This window comes from Trichechus manatus, unplaced genomic scaffold (assembly GCF_000243295.1).
Source record: "Trichechus manatus latirostris isolate Lorelei unplaced genomic scaffold, TriManLat1.0 scaffold00007, whole genome shotgun sequence".
In the NCBI taxonomy this organism is placed as follows: Eukaryota; Metazoa; Chordata; class Mammalia; order Sirenia; family Trichechidae; genus Trichechus; species Trichechus manatus.
The window spans coordinates 23483414-23495713 of NW_004443943.1; the positions used below are offsets into that span (position 1 = coordinate 23483414).

The 12300-nt window shown below is 42.3% G+C and overlaps 1 protein-coding gene across 10 annotated transcripts in view; it reads right to left on the reverse strand.

The window, feature by feature from the left end:
- PIK3AP1 (phosphoinositide-3-kinase adaptor protein 1) overlaps positions 1-12300 on the reverse strand; it is a 134044-nt gene that overhangs the window by 59399 nt on the left and 62345 nt on the right. For all 10 annotated transcript variants that reach the window (XM_023740330.1, XM_023740336.1, XM_004369974.3 and 7 more), the window contains 4 exons: positions 7165-7301; positions 4467-4611; positions 2079-2221; positions 1816-1948 (listed from right to left, as the gene is read on the reverse strand). In XM_023740330.1, coding sequence (XP_023596098.1) covers positions 1816-1948; positions 2079-2221; positions 4467-4611; positions 7165-7301 — 558 coding nt within the window. The remainder of the gene's footprint in view (positions 1-1815; positions 1949-2078; positions 2222-4466; positions 4612-7164; positions 7302-12300) is intronic.

The following is a 12300-nucleotide window of genomic DNA, read 5'->3' on the forward strand; positions in this document are numbered from 1 at the left end:
TAGCATGGCACCTAGTAGACACTTGTTGGCTGCTTGACCAACCATTTGACAGTTTCCTTAGTGGTATCACTGAAGATCATGTCCTCGGATGACAGAGCAGATGACATTTTAATTAAGTAGCAAATCTAATCATTAATATCATACCTTCTTTCTCCAAAAGGATAAGAGAATCCTGAGAAATAATATTAATTGAAAATGTGTTCTAAACTCTTAAATAACAGCCACAATGTCTGACAAGAATCATGTTTTGACCTTTTCTAGCAAATTTCAGTGCACAATAAATTCCTGTTTTGTGCTTATTAAAGGAAAGAAGTCCATCTCTTAGACCTTACCTCCAATTTCATAAAGATATGCTAAGTGATCCTGGATATGTTACTTAATCTTCCAGTAGGCTTTAGCTTTGAACTAAAAAAATATGTACAGACTATCTCAAAGAGACCTGGGAGGATTAATAAGACAGTATTCACTGAAGTCCTTACTTGGGAGAGGTTTTGAATATTCATGGAAAACAAAGAACTCCTGAGAATCACTGGATCCCCATGGTCCCCTCACTACTGATATCTAGCTATGACAAGTTAAACTCAACCAAGAAAATAGACATGTCTGTGTTGTGGAGTTAGGGGACAAATCCTTTTCCCCCAACAAAGTTTATTTCTAAGCCCAACAGTGATTTTTTTTTTTTTTTAAACATGATAAGCCCAGCTTCCTATTCACCAGGATATGATCCTCAGGATAAAAGGTCTAAAAGTGTCCCCAGAGCCCCATGATGTCAGGTTATGACATGCTCTCTCCTGAGCTCCAAATTTAAAAACAGAGAATATTAACACCTGCTGGAAATGATGCACAGGCATTCCACAGTAGGAAAATGGGGAAAGGCAACAAGACAGAGAAGGCCCCCAGGAGAAGGACTAGAAGGTAATGAAGCTTCATCCATATGGTCCTCTCAGGTTATGAAAGGATGGAACGCAGGCAGAAGGTCATCAGAGACCTGGGAATCGTCTGTGCAGTTACAACTACAGTGTGAGGGAACAGCATGTCCATGAAAGCCCCATAACAGGCATCTTGTCCACAGCACTAGGCCTCTCCCAATTCCCAGCATGTCACATGTGCACAAGAGGAAGCTCCTTCCTCATTAAACAAGTATCTGTTCAGAGCTTACAATGAGCCAGACACCCAGGCATAGTCTCAACCCTCAACTGAGCTTACAGCCTAGCAAAGCAGACAGACAAAGCTGATGAGTGCTAGGACAGCGGACACTGAATATGCTGGGCGGTGGGGGCACAGCAGGTGGATAAAAGCTACCAAAGCTTCCAAGAAATTCTCCCTGAGAAAGCACTGCCTAAGCTGCTGCAGGAAGGTAAAGAGAAGTTAACCAGGTGAAAGGCGACCAGGGAGGGGAGAAAGATACTGCATTCCCAAGAGTCGAGAAGGCAAGAGACAGGCGGCATTTTCATTACATGAAAGACGGTCATACCTTCCACAGAAGAGAACACAGAAGCCAAGAAGGGGAGTGGGGAGAGATGAGGGCAGAAATGAAGCAAGGGCTCCTTGGGAAGGGCATGTAAACAGGTTAAAGGAGTTTCGACTTTGTCTAGAAGGCAAGTGTGAACCACAGAGAGTTTTAAGCAAAGAGGTGAAGTATTGAGATCTGCATTTTAGAAGAATCTCTGGCTGCCCAGTGGAGAATGAGTCCTGAAAGGATGAGCAGTAGAGTAGGGGCCAGCAGAGAGTATGTGCACGGGATGACTAGATGCTGAAACCAGCAGGGTCAAATCAACTGCCTCTTGGTTTCCTGAGTTTTGACTGTTGGCTTACTTGTCATCATATTTTCTTCTTCCAACTGGTTGATTCCAAAGAGGTGCAGTCCATTTGCAGGGATGTTGTTCTTCAGGGACTCGGTTAGCAGTTTATCAAGGGTCTCTGTGCTGTAGGGCACAATTTTAAAGGCCTGGATAAAAAAGTGAAGACGGTCAGATGTGAAATCCAAGTATCTCCCAACCATCACATTAGAGGCTGATAGACAATGAGCATTTCTACTACCTGCCCAGAAATCTCAGGTTTCCTTTCAACATCCTTACCTGACACATGAACTCCACAGGGTTCGCAGCACTGGACAATAAATTTCCAATTTCTTCCATGTCAGTATAATAGCTGATGGTCGTTTCACACACCACTAAGTCCCCGGAATATACCTTCAGAGAAACATTCCCAGGCGAAAGGTCTGAACAGAAGAAAAGATACCATAAAAATGAAGTGCCTAGTGAGCCGTGGGTCAGGAAGCTACTAAAATGGTGTATGAGACAAATTATGAGAACCTAAACCAGAAAAGCAGTGGAGGGAAGAGGTGTATAAAGAGTTAATTGTAAGACAAGGTCAGCTGGACTTGGTAACTGATTAGATGTGTAGAGTGGTAAGGGAAAGGGAAGCCTCTAGGGTGACGGAGGCTGAGAAGGTGATATTAAGGGACTTCGAAACACAGTTCTGATCAGGTCATCCCCTCCCCTTAACACCATTCTCCATTGTGTTTCCCTCAGTGTGGTGCATGGACTGCTGCTTGGCTACTAGGGGAGTTTGGGTGGTACACAGAAGAATGTGTTTATTTTAATAGTTATTATTTATTCTTATGTTTATTAAAATAAATGTAAACAGCCTATCAAACCCATGGTTTCATAAATATGATTGCTTAGGACAAAACTAAAAAAATTTAAAGTTAGTCAATTTAAATAAAAAATATTAAACAAATTATGATACATGTGGTACCTGAATAAAAAAATAATAAAGGGTATAAAGAAATAATTAAAATCTGGGAAGCATGGCTTAAAGAAAAAAAAATGAGGTACCCAGGAAGAACGAAGGTTCAAGGAAAAGTGTTTGTGGATATATATGCTCCATCCTCATGGTGAAGAAATTAATTGAGGGCTGAAAGGAAGATCTTGGAGCAGAGCTGGGAGATGGCGGAGAGAGGTAAGGGTGGAAGAGGAAGGTAAGTAGACCAGTACACGGGAGGACTCTGAGTTCTCTGGGTCTGCAATTTAATTTTCAAAGGAGTTTTATCCGTTGTGTTCACTACCGTAGGCCCAGTGCCTCAGTAAACATGAAGGAAAGTTTAGTGGTGGCCAGAAGGTGGGAGAGATCCTAGGAGGCGGAACTTGTGTTTCTGCCTCATTGGGAGAGTCAAACTGATTCACTTGCTCAGCTGCTGTCATTACTACGTGCTCAGCCTGGGGCAGGATTCTACACCACAGGAAGGGGTTTTGAGAGGGAAAGAAAAAATTAAAAATACACCAACCACAAAGATTCGATTCACAAAAGAGGAAACGCAACAAGTAGAGAACATGGAAAAATACTCAACCTCACTAGTAATCAAAGAAATGCAAATTAAAACAACGAACTACATTTTTTAAAAAACTATCAAATTAGCAAAAATAGTTAAAATAATAATGCTTGCTATTGGTGATGGCAGAGCAAATACGCTTGATAACAGAGCTATTTCAGGAAGCAAGTAAGCTCTATTTTCCAAGAGCCTTAAAAATTATCAGTTTCAGAGATTCCATCCTGAGGAAATAATCCTAAATTCCAAAGGGAAAAACAAACAAACTCCATGCACAGAGATGCTCATTATATCATAATTAAAAACAGTAAGAAAATCAGAAATTACATAAATATATAGCAAGGAGGAAATGGAAAATTAAAAGATGATACTTCTATTCAACTAAGGCTTTAAAAAGTATGGGTATAAGATGCAGGTCCAACACAAGGGACTGGTTAGGTAAATTATGGTCCACCCATACAGTGGATTACGTTGCACCATTAAGCATTACTTTGTGAAAGAATATTTATGAACGTGGGAAAATACTCACAGGAAACAAAAGTGAGCAACAAGAAAGTATTAAGCTATGTATACAGATATGGAAACATACGGAAACCAGTGATTTCCTTTGGGGGGTATATGAGTAATTTTCTATTTATTTCCCTTTATGGCTACTGTATTATTCACGTTTTCTGCATTCAGCACACATTATTTCTGTAACAAAAATGTTATGAAATGGAAAGTTACAAGTCCATGTAATAGCATGGGGGTAAGGAGGTGGGGACCGGATAAATATTATATAAGATTATATAAATAAAAATAGGATACAAAGTAATAGATACTCTCAGAACAATGCAAAAATGACCAAGTGATCAGGTATCAGATGGCTTTTTTTTCCTACTCTTCTCTAATTTCAAAAGCATTTTAATATATTAAGTTTATAATGGTAAAAATGATAATATGTCAAGTTCTTGTCCATCATACATATCCATTTTTGCAACTTCTTTTTCATTTAAATAGAACATGACAACCAAGCCCAAATCTTGGTGTCACTTTTCTCAGCTGCCGAGTAAAGACAGGAAAAGAAAAAGAAAGCAAGAGTGAGCCTCTTCCTTAACACGATGCCTGATTTCCAGAGGCAAGTAGGTCTACTTACTGGGCGCCTTCACTGAGATGGTGTACTCATTCTCCAGCTTGGCTTCCACCCGTCTTGAGGGAGAATTCTCAGGAGAAAATTCTGCTTCTGTCGTCACTCTCTCATCCAACTTACATTTCACAATAATGTAGACCATGGTTTCTGCCTGGAATGGAGACCAGTCATTGTCCCCTCACCCTCCTAGATCCCCTATTAGGGTACTGGGCCCAAGGCTCTAGACCTATGTGTGTGCTCCCGGGCAGGGTGGGGTCTGCAGTCCAAGGCTGGGCAGCAAATTGTTTTCTACTGGTCCCAGTGAGACAGGTTACAAACCCCTAGGATAAACATTTATAAACCTTTATAGCAATTGAATGGAGTAACTTTATATTTTTAAATCTAATAAGAAAAAACTGGGGCTTATATTTTGTACACCTTTTTGTGGAATTTTTATAGTAAATCTTTTGTTTTATTATTATATTTTATAAAAGCATTAGTCCATAAACCAAAAAAAAATAACCTGTTGCCATCGAGTCAATTCTGACTCATAGCGACCCTATAGGACAGAGTAGAACTGCCCTGTAGGGATTAGTTCATGGCAGAATTGGAAATTTAAAAAAAAAAAAAGTTCTTCACCACAGATACAGCACTGTTCTAGACAAGGCTTGTTCCTCAAAGTGTGGCCAGAGGACCAGCAGCATTGGCATTGCCTGGGAGCTTGTTAGAAAGGCAGCATCCCCGGCCCCACCCTAGGCCTGCTGAGTAGAGTCTGCATATTAATAAGATCCCAGGTGATTCTTCTGCACCTTAAAGTGTGAGGGGAGGCCGAGAGAGGCTTTCTTGGGCCCAGCTCCTTGTGATGCTCCTGGCTGGGCAAAAATGACTTATTGGGGAATTAATTTTCCCTACCTGGATTTTGAAGACATAAGCACCAAGGCATCAAGCAACTTAGCTATTTTACCTTGCTTTAGGATCTCTTGCTGAGTCTGCCAAATAGAATTATCTTGTTTTATTGTGCTGATTAAGCTCACAAGTAGTCTTCTCAGTTTTGAACTGGTAGGGACAGGCCCTCCAAAAACCAGGAAAAAGGAGATTTCTGGCTCTAGCTAATCCCCAGAGGTTCATCCTAAGATTCTGCTCTAAAGTCCTCGTAGTAGCCCTTCATGACAAGCACCATGAGGAGGGTGTGGCAAGCTGGGATTTAACACCAGGTGAAGGAGGTAGTGTAATCTGGCTGATGGAGGCTGGCAAGGCTGCAACTGCGTATGTTTGTGTTGTCATCACTCCTGATACAGGCCCAACCCTGTCCCACCTGCTCCTTCTCCCAAGAAGCGTGTGGGAGCCAGAGAGAACGAGTGCCTCTCCCCTGTTGACAGTCAGAACCCAATCGCAGCCTAGCTGCCCCAGGGCCTGGAGACCTAGAACAAGCAACAAGAGAACCCTAGGTTAATGGGAAGCCAGGAAGGGAGGAGAGAAAGCCTAGAAAATCAGAGAGGCATGTGAAGGGACTCAGTCTTTCGTTCCAAATCTCCTTACCTACAGATACCCAACAGCCTCATCTCGGGGGAAGGGAAAGGCAAAGGGCAGAAGTAGCAAAGGCCAGTAAGGAAAAGGAGTGAAGACTAAGTATAAGGAAAAGGGAGTGGTGGGGACCAGCAGACTGGAGAACACACATTCCTTCCAAAGGGCTGCTCAGCCCCAGTCTCAGGCCAGATATTGCCAGATTCTGATTTAAAGTAAGCTGGAAATACAGATCTTTATGCCTCAGTTTTAAAACACTGTGCAGATGAAACCAAACATGTCTATGTGTCAAACCCAGCCCAAAGCAGTAATTTACAACCCCCATGTGGGGAGTCCTTGCCCAATGCCTCATAGCCTTAGGCTGCAGAAAACTGCTCACAAGTGCAAGAAGCCAGTGCTTCCTGTCCCCAAGGCACCCTCCTCCAACTCAAGGAGTCCGTGGTGGCAAACTCAGTGAAGGACTTGTATCCATGAGGGAAGCATTATTGCTGCTCTGAGTTAGTATAAACATCACATATTTCTCATTAGGAAAGGAAATATAATGAAAAACTATAAATACTATGGTGGGACTTAACTGACAGTGGCACATGAGCGGGCCCATCACGTTCAAGTCACTTGTTAACATACACCCCACCCCTGAAAGTCTTAGTCATGCTATGCATATGCATATGTCTGATTCCTTTAACAAGTAATATTGGCCAGCGAGTTTCAGTCATCAAGCTTCAAGGCACTCAGCTACGGCCAGGCTAGTGACCAGCTGATGGGAAAGCAATCCCTTAGGGTGCCCAGCATGTCCTTCCCCACGGAGTTAGGGAAGTAAGGAAGGATAGCGGGAACCCACAGTAGGGAAGGCTAGGGGGACAGACCCAGGCCTCCAGCTTCAGGGTTGGCAATTAGTGTCTGGTAATGCTTGTGTCTGTTGGTCTCCCAGATGTTCTATTTTTTGATTCATGACATAGAAGTTTTAGATTAATGACGTAAACATTCCTGGGCTCATCTCTCTTTGACTTAAAGGAGCTACATATGTTCAAGGTCTAAGTAATAGGGTTCCCAGGTAGGTGATGTACAGGGGAAACCCCAAGGGAAGGCTGGGATTACACTGACGTGCAACATGAGAATCCCACTCCTTTTACTGCAGTACACGCATCCATTGAAAAGCCCATGTTCTGACAGTTATTTACCAGGACCCTGGAATGCCTACCCCACAGCGGATGCGGTCTGGCTGCACCACCATTAGGTTCCCAGGCGAATTCTCCAGTGGTAGGTGCTGCTGCTTCGAGTAGGGAAGGGCCTTCTCGTCCTCAGTCTCAGTGTCGGTGACTGAGTCACAGCCAGAATCTACGGGAAAAGAGGACACCACTGAATGGGAACAGAAGGAAGGAGAACTTGTGCGCATGTTTCACCCCATGAAAGCCCCAAATGTTACCAAATAGGAAATGGGTTTGAATGTTAAACAAATACAAGCTGAAGGGAGTGACTCAGAAAATCACGGAAAAGGAGCTAAAGGGAAAAAGTCAACCGCTGTGTAGGTCACAAGGGTAGGGTGACAGCAAGAGGACGACTGGTGCAGGAAGGCCAAAAAATCTGAGGCAGCCTCTTGTCTGAGGCTGGCAAGTCCAGTCTCAACCAATAGGCTTCCGTAAGGTTTACCTCCAGATTTCCCTCAGGGCTGGCTTTGGTGGTTATGAGGAAAGGAGGCCCCTTCTCCACAGGTAGGGTCACAAAGGGGCTGTGTATTTAAAGATCATCCTCTGAACATCAGGTAAAATCTGTGCTGTCCAGGAAGACATTAGACCTTGGGGTCATGACTGGCCCAAGCACTCCCTCTGGGAGCAACAGTGAAAAGCAATCATTTTTAACAAACCTAAGATTGGTCTAACCAGGTTCCACATCACTATACAGCCAACACTTCTACTGTGGAATTATTAGAGCATGTACAGATTCAGAGCAGGTGAGCAGGGGTATGGCTCAGAGTGAGATGATCCTGAGACAGTATAACTGAAACTCAACAGAGGTCTAAGGTAGGGGTTCTGTGTGAGTGTGTGTGTGTGTGCTTGAGGTGAAGGTTTAGAGAGCAAATTAGTTTCTTATTAAACAATTAATACACATACTATTTTGTGACATTGGGTACCAACCCCACGACGTGTTAACACTCTCCCCTTCTCAACCTTGGGTTCTCCATTACCAGCTTTCCTGTCCCCTCCTGCCTTCTCGATCTTGCCCCTGGGCTGGTGTGCCCATTTAGTTTCGTATGCATGGTTAAGCTACGTGTATTAAGGTTACTTTTATGGGCCTGCCTAATCTTTCGCTGAAGGATGAACCTCAGGAGTGACTTCAGTACTGAGTTAAAACGGTGTCTGGGGGCCATATTCTTGGGGTTTCTTCAGTATGTCAGACCAGTAAGTCTGGTCTTTTTTTGTAAGTTTGAATTTTGTTCTATATTTTTCTCCAGCTCTATCCAGGATCCTGTATTATATCCCTGTCAGAACAGTTGGTGGTGGTAGCCGGGCACCATCTAGTTGTGCTGGATTCAGTCTGGTGGAGGTTATGGTATTTGTGGTCCATTAGTCCTTTGGACTAATCTTTCCCTTGTGTCTTTGGTTTTCTTCATTCTCCCTTGTTCCAGACAGGGTGGGACCAGTAGAGTGTCTTAGATAACTGCTCATAAGTTTTTACGAGCCCAGACTAAGGCAGTGTTTCTTTTTTTTTGTTTGTCTGTTTATTGTTGTAGTTTAAGTGAAAGTTTACATTTCAAGTTAGTCTCCCATACAAAAATGTATACATACATTGTTATGTGACCCTAGTTGCTCTCCCTATACTGTGACAGCACACTCCTCCTTTCCACCCCTGATATCCCGTGTCCATTTAACCAGCTCCTAACCCCCTCTGTAAAGCAGTGTTTCTTAACCGGGGTCTGGTGATGGATAGGCCTACCAAGGTTGTGTGCAAGACTGTATGTGTGCGTGTGTCTCCGTGTGTGCACGCACGTACGTGCATGTGCACACCCATACTTTTCTGGAGAGATAGTCCAAAACTTTCATCAGATCCTCAGAGAAAGGTAGGACCCCAAAACGGTTGAGATGGGTAAGAGGAGAGGGAAGCATCATCCAGGCCTTTTTTGGCGTTTTCTCTTGTTCATTCCTAAATCATTTACAGAAAACCAGCCGAACGTGTCAGGCACTGAGGAGGCATGAGGATGCATCAAGCATCAGTCTTGCCTTCAGAGAGCCCATGATCTAAAAGGGCAGGTGGGGTGAGAGGGAAGGGTTAGCTTGCTTGATTCCTGCAGGCTGGCCTCCCGGAGAGGATGTGGATTCCTGCAGAGCTGGTAGCAATTAGTCCTCCAGTTGAGAATGCTGAGGTGACAGATCAGGCCCCTTGGAAAGCCGTAGCCACAGGCTTGCACCTAGACCCTAGGTTATGCCAGGGGAGAGGCTGTGTTCCCATGACCATAAATGCTGAGGTGGGGAACAGGGCTGTGGGGCCAAAGTACCACCACATCCTGCTGCTGTAACTGTGAGGCATGGATGGACTCCCAGTGTCTTGCTCAGGCCAGTGGAGGGGCTGGTGCCTCCCCAGTCAGGCATCTTAGAAGCCCCACAGCCTCAGGCCGGGCTCCTGTCCCACAGCCTGATATCTGGCTCTGACAGATGTCTAGAGTGTGATGGGCACTGAAGAACGTACTCCTGCTGCTCTTGCCCTCTCCATGATTTCTCCCAAGATGTGCTATTCTGAAGGCCTGGTGGAGTGCTGCCAGGCCATCTGACCTTGTTTGCACGACAGGAATCCAGCAGAATCTAGTGCTAAGAGATGGGGCAAAAGACTCTGGGAGTTCCAAGGAGGGTGATATGGCTTTTAGCTGGGCATCACAGCCATCAGTCTCCTCATCTCTCCTTTCCTTTCCAGTTCTACTGGCTCCCCTCACTTGATGCTAATTACCACCCCACCCCACCCCCCCCCGCCGCAGAGGCTAACTACGGTAGTCTCCCCAGCTCCCTACTTTCTAAGCCAAATTACCTCGTCTGTCATTTTCTCTGCTGTATCCTAAAATCCCTTTCCTAAAATGGTCAGAGCCCATCCCTATGGACAGAGCTGTACATGCCACCCAAGCAACTCCCGCCCAACACAGGATTCTGTGAAGGAAAGAACCAAAAAGACCAGGAATAATGAATATTCTTCTTCTTGATGCTTACAGAATATCACATCGTTTCAATTTCTTAATACTGGATTCCTGGACATCCCATTTTTTAGTTTCCAAAGTTCTTCCTGGATAAGTTAACAATCCCGTTAACTTAAAACTGTCAATCAGTTACTTAAAACACAAAGGGGCTCCCTGGAACTACTTCTTGCTCCAGAATTGTTTAGAGATTATCCTGAGTGGCAGGAGTGGTGGGCACCAATTCTTGCTAATTATCTATTCTAATTTATTACACAAATATTATCTCCTTGGGATGGACCCACAGAATTGCTTCAAAAAAGAAAAACCCTCTATTTCTCCCAAATTACTGACCCATTAGTCTGCTGGCCAAGGAGTCAAAGTTCTAGTAAACATAACTAAGAAAAGAACAGAGAAAATATAAAAATAAGCCAAATGAGAAAGGAATGATAACTACAGCTATGTAAAAGACTTTTATAAACAGATTGGTATGAAAAACTCTATACTAAGAATTTTGAAAAAAATCTCAATGTAATTTTTATAGAAAAATATATTATCATAATTGTCTCAAAATAAGTGGAAATCCGACTAAATCAATAACCATGGGGGAAAAAAAAAAAACTCTTCAGCTTTGAAATAAAATTTAGAGTACAAGCCATATACCCCTCATTGCAGTGAATTTCTTTGGAATGATGTGCTTCTTTATAATATTCACTTTTCCTGTCTAGGAAAACTCTATTTATATAGGTATTATGTTTAGTAAAGTTTTAAAAAATAATGAAAGGTAGTCCTATTTTATAATAAGGTTATAAAACATTGAACAGAATGGACAAACAGAGCAAGTGAGTATACCTGATAGCCAAAAATAAAGTTTCATTTCCATAAAAACTTAATATGTGAGAAAGAAAGCATTAAAAATCAGTACAAAATAAAGGATGGTTAGCAAGAAAGACAACTCAGCAGACAGTGCTGGAAAAACATCAGCTAAAAGAGTGGAGAGGTGGGGAGGAGGGGACTGTTTGGATTCTTCCTAATTCTCATATACTTCAAAATAAAATTTAGATGGATTATAGATTAAAATGAAAAATAAAAATCAAACAAATTTTAAAAATTAAAACCATGAAAATACAAGTGAACATTTTATCCCCGGTTTGGGAAAAGACAGGCTCATCTTAAACAACTCAAGAAAGCACAGTCTAAGCAAGCAATGGACTCAATGACATGAATTTAAAACTTAAGTAAACTACACCAAACTAAAAACAAAATCCAAATGTTTATAGCAGGATTATTCATAATAGCCGGAAACAACCAAAACGTCCATCAACTGATGAATAAACTAAATGTGCTATGTCCACACAGTGGAATATTATTCAGTAAATAAAAAGGAATTAAGTGCTGATACGTGCTGCAATATACATGAACCCTGAAAACATGCTAAGTGAAAGAAGCCAGAAACCAAAGAGGACATATTGTGTGATTCCACTTACATGAAACTGCTAGACTAGCAAATCTATGCAGATAGAAAGTGGATTAGTGGTTACTTAGGGCTGGGGGTGGGAGGGGATGAGTAGAAGGAATAATAGCTAAAGGGTATGGAGTTTCTTTTTGAGGTGATGAAAATATTCTAAAATTGATTGTGGTGGTGGTTGCACAAATGTTGTGAATATCCTAAAAGCCTTTAAATTGAGTGAATACATGAATGAATTGTATGACTTGTGAATTATATCTCAATAAAGTTGTTACCAAATATAACCAATGGCAAATCATAAACTGGTTAAAAATTTGAAATAAATATGGCAAAGGATTAATCTCCTTAATATATGAACAGATCATAGAAATCTCTAAGAAAACACCCAGTCTAATAAGTAGACATTGACAAAAAAAGTAATACAAGTTACACTCCTTCCAAAATTAAAATATCATGCACCCTCACTAGTCACCATAGAAATGCAGATAAAAATAACATATTGCTCTTTTACTTTTTTCAAATTAGGTAAAGTGTACTCAGTGTGCTGTTTAAAGTGGGGTAGGCCCAGCATTACTGGCATGAATCAAAAACACTGGAAATAACAAATGTTGGAGGGGCTGGGGGAAGATCGGAACTCTTATGCACTGCTGGTGGGAATGCAAAATGATACAACCATTTTGGAAAATGATATGGCGCTTCCTCAGAAAGCTAGA